The sequence below is a fragment of the Hipposideros armiger genome, unplaced genomic scaffold (assembly GCF_001890085.2).
Source record: "Hipposideros armiger isolate ML-2016 unplaced genomic scaffold, ASM189008v1 scaffold_1139, whole genome shotgun sequence".
NCBI lineage: Eukaryota > Metazoa > Chordata > Mammalia > Chiroptera > Hipposideridae > Hipposideros > Hipposideros armiger.
Window position 1 is genome coordinate 279,881 of NW_017732489.1, and position 14,694 is coordinate 294,574.

The window sequence follows — 14,694 nt, forward strand, 5'->3', positions numbered from 1 at the left end:
AGCCGGCGACTGATCTGCCTCGCCTGGGAGGAGCGCAATGATGGTGCCAACTTGGGCCAGTGAAGCAACATCCTCCACAACTAGACTGAAGAACAGAAGGACAGCAACTTGTCTGTTCCCCTTCCCCCAATTCCCCAGCGCTGTTCCCATTCCCCAATTCCCCAATTAAAAAAAAAATCTTAAAAAAAAACAAGAAAAAGAAATGCAAGCGCAATGGCAAGGAGCGCTATTCCATTTAAGTGTACAAGGTGCTAAAGCAGGTGCACCAGGTCACAGGCATCTCATCGAAGGCCATGGGCATCATGAACTCACTGGTCAAGAGCATGTTTGAGCGCATTGCCACTGAAGCCTCCCACCTGGTGCATTACAACAAGCGCGCTACCCTCACGTCCTGGGAGGTGCAGACGGCCATGCATGCGCCTGCTGCTTTTTGGGGAGCTGGCCAAGCACACAGTGACGGAGGGCAGCAAGGCTTGTCACCAAGTACGTCAGCTCCAAATGAGGTACTGCGACACTCTCCAACACAAAGGCTCTTTTCAGAACCACCTCCATGCTCAAAAAGGAGCTGGTCCCACCTAGTCTTGTGATGTGCTGTTTGGTCAGGGTTGTGGAGGGAGCTGTAGTGCGCCAAAAGGGTACAAATCCTGAAGTAAACCAAATCAAATATCCCACAGTATTAGTGATTCCCAGACCATGAAAAACATCTGGTCCCCAACCACCCCCAGGAACCCAGTCTCCAAGGGCGAAAAGCCTCTTGCGGTTTGAATTCCTGGCTTCCTCCGGTGAACAAATGGCCGTCTGACTCCTCCCTGAGGCTCACATCATCTCTGGTGTCCGTCACACATTAACATATAACCTCATACAGTAAATTTATCTTGCATTTATAGTTTCTTAAAGGAACTTTTCCTTTCTCCAAAATCTTTGGTTTACTACATAATGATTAGCAAATTTGACTTGAAAAACTTCCAGCTCAGATGGGGGAGGGGTGAAATGCATTTCAGATTACATTTGTGAAATCCCTCAGTGCCTTCTAGATCTTCAGTAAACATTTATCGCAGTTATTTAAGACCCAGAAAATGCTGCTGTTGTGTTGGGTCCTAATTCATTTAGCCTCTATGAATCCACGAATATTTGGTAAACCCCTTCTTTAACCTTCAACTTAACACTTCAGTCTTTCTCTGCTGTAACATTATAGACATGTGTTTTGTATACAATTTCTCTCAATTTACTTGATTATAAAATTTCAGTGGCAGGGACTCTGTCACCTGCCTAAGATTACCGTCAGAGAGGGCCAAATCGGGCCCCTTCTGTGCTGTGGGCTGCCTGTGCAGCCTCTACTGCACTGTTTGGCAAGTATAGACAGCTTTTTTTAACTTCAAGCTAATTGATTACATGTGTCAGAAGAACCAAAAGGACTGAGAAATTGATATTTTACATTATCCACAGCAAAATGTATTTTTATAGAATTCTATTTGGGAATTAATAACATGTTCATTTTGTTTACTGATCTTATTTTTGGTACTAAGTAGTATTAGGTATTATTGCCTGTTAGGACAATCTAAGACACTCTGTTAGCCACAACTATTTTATTAAAACCTAGGTTTTAAGTTCATTAGGGTAGAGAATCATGTGGATCTCAGACCAATTTCATGTAATTATACTGACTTCCAATTTATTTGAGTTTGGAGGCACCTGAGGGCTTGGACCCAGTCTGCAGCCGATTTTGTGGTGGATGACTGGATTCTGTTAATTTCGAATAGGAATCGGATATCTTGAAGAATTAAAGGTGTTGACCCTTGGTGATCTATGACTTTAATTTTTGGATTATAACTAGGAAAGCAAAGAATTGAGTAAAACGCTGGCAAATTTTCCATTCTTCTATATTTTTGTAAATACTATTTTAGAGCATATATCTATAAAATAAGACAAAGAAAAAGAAATGCTGCTGTCTACCACTATTATTATAATCATAACAAGGTATGTGCCCAGGGGTGTATGAACTAATTGAGACAGGGAGGGAGGGACCACCATCCATCTCATTAAGAGGCAGATTTCACTAAAATTGTTTCATTATTATCTACCAAAACTTGCTTTAAACAATTGTGTATTGTCCAGATGAGTTTTTAAACACTGAGATTTGGTCAACTACAAGCACTTTTAAATTTCACTTTACATAACTTTTTTGTAAGGAAAGGTAGTAGATAAAACCCTGGCAAACAAAAAATACATTTTACATTAGGATGAAATTCTGACATAGAAGTGGAGCGCAAATGAATTCAGGGAGAAAAAAACTACATTATCTCAGTCAATGGGTAATTTGATTGTGTTATTTTATAAATCATGGCACCAAATTGATATTCCAATAGATACTTTTCAAAGGCTGATGTGTTTAAAAAGTTGTAAGGTGGGTTTTCTACCCTTGCAAGTATTTCAATTAATCATAGAAATATTTTAGATGCCTAAATTTTTTTGTGTTTTTTTTCCAAAGATTTTATTATTGGGGAATTGGGGAAGGGGAACAGACAGGCCGCCATCCTCCCCTTCCTCAGTCCAGCAGTGGAGGATGGCGCTTCACTGGCCCATGTTGGCAACATCACTGCGCTCTTCCCCAGAGAGGCAGTCGTCCAACCGCCACTGAACTGCCGCCCACGGAGGCTCACGGCAGCCCACGAAAGCCCACGCCAGCTGCCGGCCAGCCCCACCCATTGCAGCCCAGGCCGTCTATGTCTACCCAAGGCAGCCCAGCTCCAGGTTGGGCCGCCGTCCACCATGCTAGCTGCAGAGGAAGTAGCGCCACCGGCCCCCATGCGGGACTGAACCGGGGCACCGCAGCCGGGCGCCCCAAGCCAACTCCCAACCAACTGCGCCACTCAGCCGGCCCTAGATGCCTATGGTTTAAAAAATTCTTTTGGAGTGGACCCATGAGGGAAAAGGATTCGAATTGAAGGGCAGGGGGCTTCCAACAGCTGTAGAGCAGAGGACGCTCGGTGACTCTTTCTCTCCAGCCCCGCCAGCCAACCGCTCCTTTTGCAGAGCGTTCAAAGGGGGAATTCAGCATCACTGATGTTTCACAGAAAATGTGGCTGAAGGGGAAGGAGCTAATTTGCTCAACAAAAGGGAATTCTTTACTCTAAAACCTATCCGCTTCTCTCCGCCCCCACTCTTAGGAGTTAAAGCTACCTGCACCAGGGGTCGGGTTATTACACCCTTTCGGTTTCAAACATCCTGCAATTGCAAGATCCAGCCACGGAAACGTCCTCCCGGAAATGTTTATAAAGATGCCTGGTCCATGCAGGGGTGCAGCGCCAGATGCCACCGCCAGAGCTACACAATCACAGGGGTTCTCACCAAGGGCATCTTCTAGAGCATCTCCGGATCCACCCACCAGGGACACAGGGATTGGCACGAGGTACTTCTGGGGGAGGTGACTGGTGCCCATCACACAGGCCGGGCCTAGAATTGAGTCCCCTTGGGTATGCGTCAGAAATGCACTCTTCAGCCACCAGTTACATTCCGGCTCGAAGTTCCTACTTTGCCTGGCGATGAATAGGCCTGGGCGGCGGTCAGGATTCGACTTGGGGGCCTTCCACCACCTCTCCAGTTTGCATCCCTGGCCTCTGCAATCAGTTATTCTCCCTTTCTGCACTCGTGGGCTCGCACGCCTGAAGCTAGACCCCTCCCAGTAACCAGAGAACCACTGGAACCAAGATAGAAAGGATTTGCTGTGACCTTTCACCGTGTCCGAAACCCTTTCTTGACCACGTGGGTGGCTCTGAAAAGAGCCTTTGTGTTCATGGGCGTCGGGGCGCCTCGTTTGGAGCCCGTGCACTTGGTGACAGCCTTGGTGCCCTCGGACACTGCATGCTTGGCCAGCTCCCCAGGCAGCAGCAAGCACAAAGCCGTCTGCACCTCACCGGGAGGTGATGGTATACCGCTTGTTGTAATGCGCCACGTGGGAAGCCTCCTCGCAATGCGCGAGTTCATGATGCCCATGGCCTTCGATGAGATATGCCTGTGTCCAGGTGCACCTGTTTCAGCATCTTATATAAGTAGATGGAATACCTCTCCTTGCGGCTGCGCTTCCGTTTCTTGCTGTCCTTTTTCTGCACCTTGGTGACAACCTTTTTGGAGCCCTTCTTAGGTGCTGGCACAGATTTGGAAGAAGCAGGCACGACAGAGGGCCTGTTCAAACAGAACGTCTCAGGATGAGAAGCCACTTAACTTATACATCCTGTATTCAAATAAGGATAGGAGCGCCTAGTTTTTCATAGGATCAAACGCCACACAACGTCATCACTCGGAAAAGCACATGCAAATTAAGGGATGACGACTTTCTTTTCTGATTAGCTACCATCGCCATCCATTCAGAGGACGCCATCTCACCTACCTCCAGAGCAGTTATAAGAGATCGCTGGAATTAGGTGTTTGGCCCTTTCGGGTTTACTTCGTTATTCCCTTCCTCTACTTATACCAGAGTACAGAGATGTCTGGCCGAGGCAAGCAGGGTGGGAAAGCTCATGCCAAGGGCAAGTCCCGCTCTTTGCGCGCTGGGCTTCAGTTCCCCGTGGGTCGCGTTCACCGCTTGTGCCGCAAGAGCAATTATTCCGAGTGCGTGGGTGCTGGCACACCAGTGTATTTGGCGGCTGTGGAGTACCTGACCGCCGAGATCCTGGAGTTGGTGGGTAACGCAGCCCGCGATATAAAAAAGACTCGCATCATCTCGCGCCACTTGCAGCTGGCTATTCGCAACAATGAAGAGTTCAACAAGCTGTTAGGCCGCGTGACCATCGCTCAGGGAGGTATTCTTCCTAACATCCAGGCGGTGCTGTTGCCAAAGAAGACCGAGAGGCACCACAAGGTCAAGGGCAAGTGAGGCCGCAGAGGCGGGCTGAGAACGGCTGTGCGCCCCGGGTCTTCCTGATACCAAAGGCTCTTTTCAGAGCCACCCACAATTTCGAGAAAAGAGCCGTACCGTGCGCTCACTTGTTCCAAGCAGGTGCTGACGGGGGCGCCAGAGGAGTCGTGCCCCAGCATGGTCAGGGAGTGCCTACGCCACGGTGGGCCCCGTGCTTTAGGCTGCAGGGAGTGCTAGCCAGACGAGGTTGGCCTCTGCTCTGGAATCTCGTCCCCAAACCCTGAGGTTTCAATCTCGTTCATTCTGTAGGTACCCGTATTACTACTATTGGCTCCACAAAGTGTCAGTCGGTCATAGACACGAAATACATTGTTCTTTCTTACTCCTGGGATAATCTGGTAGATTCATTTAAGTCAACTGATTCCCAGTTAAAATGTATGAGAGCTTGAGGGAGCTGAGGTGGTAGTTTTTAGAGAATATCATAAAGGCCATCAGAATAGTCTTGGTAAAGGTTTGTTTTGCTACAGGCGTTTTCAGTATTTAGAAATAAATTTTTAAAGGAGGTATAAACTTTTTAAGGAAACTAAATCGTAAACGATTAAAGAAATTTAAATTGTTCAAATAGGGTTTAAAGGGAACTTAAATTGTTCAGAATAAGTAAATCCACAGACAGGATTAGATTAGTGGATGTCAGGAGCTGGAGGTGGAGGGAAGTGATGAAATGTTTCAGAACTAGAGGTAATGGTTGCACAGCACTGTGAATGCCACTGAATTGTTCACTGTGTCACGTCCTGCGTGGCAAGAGCAAATGGGACACGAGAGGGGCAACGCAGATTGAATAAAGAGACAGAGACCAAGTGCGAGACCAAGGGACTCAGCCTTCAGAGAGTTAGACTGAGCCACCAAATCGGGTCGACGCATGGTTTTTATTGATAATTTTTAAGGAAGTAAACTGCTATGTTGTGAGTCACTAATCGTGTAATCTTGTGTGCCTTAAGGCCTTTTCCATTGACCTTTTCCCCGTTGTACTCCACCACATTGCCCCAGGACATAATTACATGTCCTCCCAGGGGAGACAGCTGATATAATTCCATCAGGTCCCAGTCAAACCGGAGACACACCCCTCACCCCAGAGAGCTTTACAGATATCATTCCATCCAGCCTCAGTTTTCTGAGACACTCTCTCGACTAATGGGTCAGAGGCTAATGCAGAGGGGGTGGTCTAAGAATCGGCTGTAAGGCAACACACTGTAGATGGTTACTTTTATGTTGTGTGAATTTCACCTTGATTTAAAAAGAAATCTGAACCTAATAGAGGTTATGCACCAAAAAGAGGAGGAGACTAGGTGTCTCTATCACTATCCAGTGAGTGGAGGGTGGAGGACAGGCTAGCCTGCCTGCCTGCCCAGCACCCATTGGAGACCACTTGGAAAGAAGGGCGTGGAGTCCCTCTGGGCAGCCTTTTCCAGGCCCACTGGGGCACATCACAGGCTCCATTCACTGGGTTATCTCAGTCACTCCCCACATCCCTATGGGGTGATCACTTTATTGAAAGGTGAGAAAGAGGTAGAAGGTGCCAGAAAAAGAATGCAGTCCAGCCAGCCTCAGAAACTTTCACACCCACTACAGGTAAAGTGTCCTGTTTCCAGAAGTCTCAGCTCAACCTGGCCGCATCCCACAGCCTATCCCACCCTTCTCCGGAGCAAGGGTCTGTCTCCAGCTCTGCCCCATATCTAGTCTCTCCTCCTTGAAGCATCAGTCACCCTGCTGCATGACCCCAACCCTGATCATCAAAGCCTACCTGTTTACTGCTCACCAAGCCCCATGAAGGCTTTGCTTTTCTCTGATATCCACCTAGCAAAAGCTCTAAAACTGCACTCCCCTCTGCCCACTTCCCCCCCTCCCTCCCTCCGGGTCCTTCAGTCCCACTGCCTCCTCTGCAGATCTCTGGAACACCAGGTCCTGCAGCTTCTGTTTCTCCTCCTTCACCAGCAGCCCTCCTGCCAGCACTGCCCTTGGGCCCCCAGGCCACACCCATCACTTCATCCACAGCCCCATGCAGACCTTCTTGGGTCATGTTCTTACAGTTCTGTCCTGTGAGAGACACATCAGCTCAGTGTCTGGCTGGTGGGTCAGCAGTTGGAGTGAAGTTCCCAGGAAAGCTGGTGGTCAGTGAGCATACTTAAGGTTGGCTCCTAGGCATTTGGGACCAGTGGGAGGGTCAGTGGGGGTCAGCTGGAGGTCAGCAGTATGTTAGCTGAGGTGTCAGTGGTGGGTCAGTTGGGTGTCACTGGCAGGGCAGCAGTGGATCAGTCATAGGTCAGTGGAGGTCCCTGGGAAGGTGCTGGTTCGGTGGCCTCCCTCCCATGTCTGGGTGCCCCGGTTCTTCTCAGTTTCTCTCCATGGCTAAGTTGGGCTTCCTCACACAATTCCTAGAACACAAAGAGTGCCTAGGACCCCTGAGGCCTAGCCTACAAGCTGTCACTCATGACCTATGCTGGAGGTCATGCCAAGTTGCAGGGCTTACTGTACCCGGCCTGTGGACAAACAGCCTCCTCTATGTGCCAGGAGCCCAAGGGCCACACTGCTGTCCCCACAGGTCATGTGGCTCAAGTGGAGGCATCCTCTTTCTGCACGCCTGTCTGAGCCAGGGATGCAGTGAGGCCCAAACACCATCCATACAGCCGTTTTCCCGGCTAGCCAGGCTCTGGTTCCTGCTTGGATGCATCCACTGGTGGGGTGGCAGTATCAGAGGCACAGCTCTCGTCACCACCTCCCGTCTTCCCTGATTGAGTAACTGGCCTTGCCATCCACCTGCAACTCAAGTAAATAGACAAATAAAGCCGGCGACGGCGTAGGCTGCAGCCCCTGTGGCAGTGGGTTGCCATGGGCTACCATATGTAGCCAGCAGCCAGTGTGAGCGGCCAGCCGTCGCAGTGAGAGGCTGTCCATAAGCCGGCGACTGATGTGCCTCACCCGGGAAGAGCACAATGATGGTGGCCAACTTGGGCCAGTGAAGCAACGTTCTCCACAACTAGACTGAAGAACAAAATGATAGCAACTTGTCTGTTCCCCTTCCCCCAATTCCCCAGCACTGTTCCCATCCCCCACTTCCCCAATAAAAATCTTAAAAAAAAAAAAAGACAAATAAAAGTTGCCTTTAACCCATCCTTCTCCATCCTTGCCCACAAGAAGACCAACAGCCAGTCAGGGATTGTTGGATGCAGGTCCTTCTCTCGATGTCAACCTCTACCAACCTAGTAATGGATTCCACCTACCATAGGCAGAAGGGTGCACCCCCCAAAAAATATGTCCACCCCCTAATGTCTGGAACCTGTGATTTTGGCCTTGTTTGGGAAAAGGGCTTTGCAGGTATAATTCAGTTAAGGACTGATGGTGAGATGAAATCATCCTGGATTGGGGTGGCCCCTGAATCCAATGACAGGTGTCCTTATAAGAGACAGAAAAGAAGACTCAGAGACACGGAAGAAGCCATGTGAAAGGAGACAGAGATTGGAGTGACGTAGCTACAAGCCCAGGGATGCCTGGGGCACCAGGACCTGGAAAAAGCAGGAAGGACCCTCCCCTGGAGGCTGTGAGGGAGCATGGCCCTGTCCACACCCTGATCTCCTGGCTCCAGACCTGAAGAGCACACTCCTGGTTGCAGACCCTCCAGTTTGTGGGAACTTGTTCCAGCAGCCAGGAAACTCACACACCATCATCTCTTACCTGGACTATTAATCTCCCACTACCTACATCACAACATAAGTGTGATGCTCAAAAACTCAGTTCTCCTGCTTGAGAAGAAAATCTACAGAAAATCAATCAATGGAATCAGCTAAATCAACAGGAAGGGGGAAAAAAAACAAAAAAAAAGTATCATCTCACTTGATGCAGAAAAAGTATTTGACAAAATCCAGCTGCCATTCATAATTAAAACAAACAAACAAACAACTCGCAGCAAACTAGGAATAGAGAACTCCCTCATCCTGATAAAGAGCATCTACAAAACCTTCCCGCTAACCACACAATTAATGAATGTGAAAGACGAAGTGCTTTCCCTCTGAGCTTAGGAAAAACTTGATCCATAGAAGGAAACCGATACTTGGGCCTCATCAAAATTAAAACTTTTGCCTCAGGAGGAGAATGAGCAAATAAGCCAGAGTGGAAGAAAATATTTACAAACACCAATCTGAAAAAAGAATAGAATCTCTAACAATCAAGGACCTCTCAAAACGCCACAGTGAAAAGCACATTCGGTTTTTGTTGGTATTCTTAAACAGGTCCCACACCCTCTCTGCCATCACTCTCCAAGCCTCTGCCTGACTGCCACCTCCTGGAATGGGCACTTATTCTATTGTTTTAGAATATTCAATTCTGCTAGAGAAGACAAGAAAAAGAGGTGTGTATGTAGCTGGGAAGGAATGGATGACTTTCCTAGCAGGTGTTAATAAAAAGAGAAGTAAAAACTGTGGGTCTGAAAGATAGAAGGATGGAAGGACCAAAACAGCGCAAGTAACTGAACATCTGGGCACTAAATATTCATGCTCACCAAATATTCAGGATCACTAAGTACACCTGAGGCGCTAAACATTCAAGCTCTCTAAGTACACAACAGGCACTAAGCATTCAGGACCCTGAAGCATTCAGGTTAAAGCCCCAACAATATTTCTGTGCACCGCATGAGTGCCCTTCCCTTCCCTCTTCCACGGGCGGCTTCTTTTACTCTCTGCGGGCCTCTGTACTCCAAACCAAGGCGTTCCACCATCCCCAGAGCAGACAAACAGCAGGCTCCCCACCCCACCCCGAGGGCCTCGGAGTGTCCGCTCGAATCTCAGTCCCCACCGTCCCCGGCAAGACGTCCCAGGCTCTCTTATCTGCTCAGCGTGTAAACCTCTATTCCTTCACCTTTACAAGCCATCGCCTCCCCCACTAGATGCAAGCTCCAGGAAGGCACTTTTCTTCCATGCCCCCCACCCTCACAGGTGCTCAGAGCTATCCAGGCACACAGTGAGTGCTAAGTGAATATTGGTGAAATTTAATCACACGGGCGGGGGGCGGGGCGGGGAACAGGGATCCTTTCCCTCTAGCCAATGGAGACTGAGAAGGCAGGAAACTGAGCTCCAAAGGCCACGTGGTCAAAGAGCACGGAGGGCGTGCGCCAATGAACAAAATTTTCTGGTTGTGAAGTCTTCGTCTCCCCGGAGCACATTGAAGTGAATCAGTTACTAATATATTAATTTCTTTAAGATAATTGATAAGTCCTTGATGATAATGTAGAATATCTCCTTTTACTAACGTTGGTTCATAAGTCCCTTTACATAATGTGAACAATGACTAATGAGGAGACAGCCTGTATTTACCAAAAGGAATATCTCAGGTAGAGAAGCACTATAAGGAGAGGTTTTGGCCAAGGGAGATTAAAATAAAAGCTTCTAAAGTTTTACCTAGTTCAGTTTTAATTTACCATTTGTACACACTACCAATCCAGAAGACTGGGGTGATAAGCACAATGAAAATGCTGTTAAATAAACCAAATATTACAAATAGATTATTATTGACCCAGTGAAATAAGTCCCTCAGTTACTATGTAATTCACAGGGAATTCTCTGAGGATTATTTATTATTTTCAATAACTCCCCTACCATTAAGGATGTTGCTTTCCTGCAAGAGAATGTCTCAGCCCAGGGAGACAAAATACAAATCATGACTAATACATATTTGTCATGACTAATACATACATGACTAATACATACATGACTAATACATACATGACTAATAATCATGATTAATACATATCCTTGAGATGGTGGCATTTGGATAAAACCCAATTACCATACCTAAAGGAAATGGGAAATATCCTTGGGACCTATGGAGTGATTTTCCAGGGTTATATTTTGGACAGAAAGAACATCTGCTATACACCTTATGCTCTAGGTAGGTTTCTAATAATAGTCTTTTCTCTATGAAACTATCTTTTCAAGACCCCAATTATGTTAGATCTGTTTGGGTCAAAGTTCCCTCTTTTGTTGCCATATTTTCTTTTCTTCTGCAGCTGCCCATTAGAACATTAGTAAAAGTCTTTTATTGATTTAATAGGGAGAAGAAATATTCTTAATTCTGGATAATTTGGCTGTATATTACTGTTGGTCTAGCTGCAGTATCAGCTAAATTATAATTATTTTTCTTTTTATGACAGCCTTATAATGTCCTGGAATTTTGATAATTGCCAATTGTTTTGGTTGCTGGATGACGTCTAATTTAAATTCTGTAACCTATTTTCCATTTTTATGGGCTGCCCTGAGGAAGTTAAGAACCCTCACTGCTTCTACAAGTTGTGAGCTACACCAAAGGTATAGCGACTGTCAGTGTAAATATTGGCTATTTGATCTTTGGCTCATTTACAAGCTCCTGTTAGATCCATTAATTCAGCTTGTTGGGCTGATCTTATTCAAGCAAACAGGAAACTTAAATTTATGTTTACCATGAAAGTTATTGTATATAGCATAAAAATAAATCATCCACGTATCGGATTAGAATAGAATTTTGGGGGAATTCAACATTATTCAAATCAGCCTTTAGTATCTGAGAGAAATAGGTGGGACTCTGTATTCCCCTGGGGCATTTCTGTCCAAGTGAATGCTGATCTTCCCAGGTGGAAAAGCAAAGAGGAAAAGAAAATTCCTGTCTTTTTTACAGGAATGCTGAAATAAGCACTACATAAATGTATCACTAAAAAAATATTGGCAATACACACAGGACTAGCTGATAATAGGGTATGTGGATTTGGAACCACAGGATATCTATCTATAGCTGAAATTTTGTGCAAATCTCCATCCTTTCCCATTGGGTTTCTTTACTGGAAGGATAGGAGAATTACAAGTGCTCATACATGGAATTATAAGCTTCCCCCTACCCCCTTTTTTATTTTATTTTATTATTTATTTTTTTTAAAGATTTTTATTGGGTAATTGGGGGGATGGGAACAGTGATGGGGAATTGGGGGAAGGGGAACAGACAAGTTGCTGTCATTTTGTTCTTCAATCTAGTTGTGGAGGACGCTGCTTCACTGGCCCAAGTTGGCACCATCATTGTGCTCTTCCCTGGCGAGGCAGATCAGTCGCCGGCTTCTGGACGGCCGCTCACTGCGGCTGCTGGCCGCTCACGCTGGCTGCTGGCAACACACGGTAGCCCATGGCAACCCACTGCCACAGGAACTGCAGCCTACGCCGTCGCCAGCGACTCACGGCAGCCCAGCTCCAGGTTGAGCTGTTGTTCAGCATCTTAGCTGTGGAGGGCAGTGTCACTGGCCCTCATATGTGGGATCCGAACCGGGGCCCTCTGGCATCCCAAGCGAGTTCTTAACCATCGCGCCACTCGGCCGGCCCCCCCTACCCCCTTTTTTAAAAGGCAGTCTTGTACAATGAACTAATTTAAGCTGGTGTATCAGGCCTCAAAGGATATTGGCAAATATTAGGTAGAGGCAAAGTATTATCAATAGGTATTATAATAGGAGTGGCTGACTTAATCTTGTTAATCAATATCTGTACTGGAAAGAAGCCTAAAATTGTATTAGAACATCCTGTAACAAACATTGTGTCTGTATCATGACTACTTTTCTCTTCTGGGGCTGGTGGGGTGACCCTGAGGTGGCTCTGGACTTGGCCTGTCTAAAATCTGGCCTGCCTGTTAACACCCAGGAGAGAATATGAACTCCAGCAGTCCTAACATACAGAAGTTTACATAACTATTAGCAAAACTTAGTTCTTAGGGCCGGCCGAGTGGCGCGATGGTTAAGAACTGGCTTGGGACACCAGAGGGCCCCGGTTCGGATCCCACATATGAGGACCAGTGACACTGCCCTCTACAGCTAAGATGCTGAACAACAGCTCAACCTGGAGCTGGGCTGCCTTGAGTCGCCGGCAACGGCGTGGGCTGCAGTGGGGCTGCGATGGGCTCCTGTAAGCTACCGTGAACAGCCAGAATGAGCTGCCAAGAGCCGCTGTGAGTGGCCGTCCAATGGCCGGTGACTGATCTGCCTCACCTGGGAAAAGCGCAATGATAATATCAACATGGGCCAGGGAAGCAACTTCCTCTACAACTAGACTGAAGAACTAAAAAGGAAAGCAACTTGTCTGTTCCCCTTCCCCAATTCTCCAATAAAAAAAAAATCTAAAAAATAAAATAAAATAAAACAAAAACTTTTGAGATAATAGGTGAAATTTGAATAGGAACGAGAGGTCAGATGAAACAAGGAATTATTGTCAACTGTGTGAGACAGGCAAAGACTTGTGGTTATGTAAGAAACACCAATAGTTTTAGAGATGAGTAGAAGTGTGGAGTCCATTCCAACCCCGAGAAGTGCAATAAACATTTTAAGATGAAGACATTGGAGATTTGACAGATATAGAAAAAAGCCTCCTCAGAGCTTCCCTTATCTGAGCAAAAGCAGCAACTTCTGGGAAATGAGGCTGCCATAAATCCCCTTTCTGGGGCAATTTTATGGCCCTGAAGAAGGTAGAATGACCACTCATAGCTGTATAGACAAGCATTATTACACACTCTTATCTCCTCTCTTGCGGGAGTCTCCCGCAGGCCCAGGGGTTCCCTCAGGTGGAGGCAGAGTCTGCGAAGAAAAAGGAAAAAACGCACGGAGACACAGGAGCACTTTTTCAAGAAGAGAAGTGTCTCACTTTATTTTACAGCATGCCCCTTTTTATACTGGGGCAGTTTAACCATTGTTCCATTAGTATCAGGGTTTTACTTCCTCATAATTCTTATGCTCCAGGGTACAGCTATACCTTTTCTGTGCTAAACACTAACTTATCCCAACTACGCCCAAGCCCAAATCCCTCCACCTACAATGACTACGCAACCAAGGCCTGAGCCTCTACATAATCGCCCAAAGGATGGTTACCATGACCACCCAACATTTATTCTAAAAACTATTGTCTAAGCAGGATCTTAAGATTTACAGGGTGTGTACTTTGACCTTTACTAAAAGACTAGTAGTGTGACTAAAATTGCCTTTAGTATATAAAATATAATTATTGTGATATATCTATCAGAAGGGGAATTTAAATTTTCTAAGATATAAAGCAGTATCTGTTTCTCAGTCAGAGCTTCAGAATTTGTCACAATTGCAGTGTGTTTGGCCATGTCAGACACTGAGGCACAGCCGGCTCCCGGCACTCTCTGTTCTTCTAAAAACCCTTATGTCCCTCCCTTTTCCCTACTAAGTTTTGTATACAAGCCTTTAACTATTTAACAAGTCAACTACTTCCTTTGTTGACTGTCAAATACATAAAAACTAAATACAGTTTTCTCCTGTTGATTGGGCTTTTGTCAGTTTAATTAGCAGGCTCCAGCCACTGAATCTAAGAGGGTAAAGGAGAAGTTTGTCTTCCCTGGCTGAAGCACGTAGAGATGAATCTAGTGATGTCTGGGATTTGTGTTTTTTTGAAAACAACAACAACAACAAAAACAACCTCTTCAGCCAAAACAAACAACAGGACAAATGAAGTAAATACAGTTAATGCTGATCTGGGCAATTTATATATGGGGCCTATTGTTCTCTTGTGTTTTCTTGACTTTTATTTTAAAGTTTTTAAAATTCTGTGATTCTATTTTCTAGATTGAAAGAAACTCTCAGCCCAGAATCCTTTCACATGCAGAAACTTGGGGGAATTAAAATTAGCAACCTGTGTTCCCTCTTTCAGCAGGTCGTCTGCCCCCGTGCACTGCCCAAGCACACTCAGGGCTGAGTTCCTGGACTCTGTCCTAATGTTCTAATAAGGAGGCATCGCTCAAGAAATACACACAGCGGCGCGTGGGAGAAA

General features: G+C 46.3%; 1 protein-coding gene and 2 pseudogenes across 1 annotated transcript; 2 read left to right on the forward strand and 1 right to left on the reverse strand.

Moving 5' to 3' along the window:
* LOC109376495 (histone H2B type 1-A-like) overlaps positions 1–502 on the forward strand; it is a 49,579-nt pseudogene extending 49,077 nt beyond the window's left edge.
* A 3,230-nt stretch (positions 503–3,732) lies between these two features.
* LOC109376496 (histone H2B type 1-B-like) lies at positions 3,733–4,294 on the reverse strand (annotated as a pseudogene).
* Positions 4,295–4,483: 189 nt separating this feature from the next.
* On the forward strand, positions 4,484–4,873 carry LOC109376498 (histone H2A type 3-like). Its single transcript, XM_019632424.1, has one exon. It carries the CDS (start codon positions 4,484–4,486, stop codon positions 4,871–4,873), a length of 390 nt encoding a protein of 129 aa, XP_019487969.1.
* Positions 4,874–14,694: the final 9,821 nt, after the last annotated feature.

Bases quoted from the DNA above. Each gene is read 5' to 3' on its own strand.
- LOC109376498 (XM_019632424.1), top strand. From the start codon at position 4,484: ATGTCTGGCCGAGGCAAGCAGGGTGGGAAAGCTCATGCCAAGGGCAAG.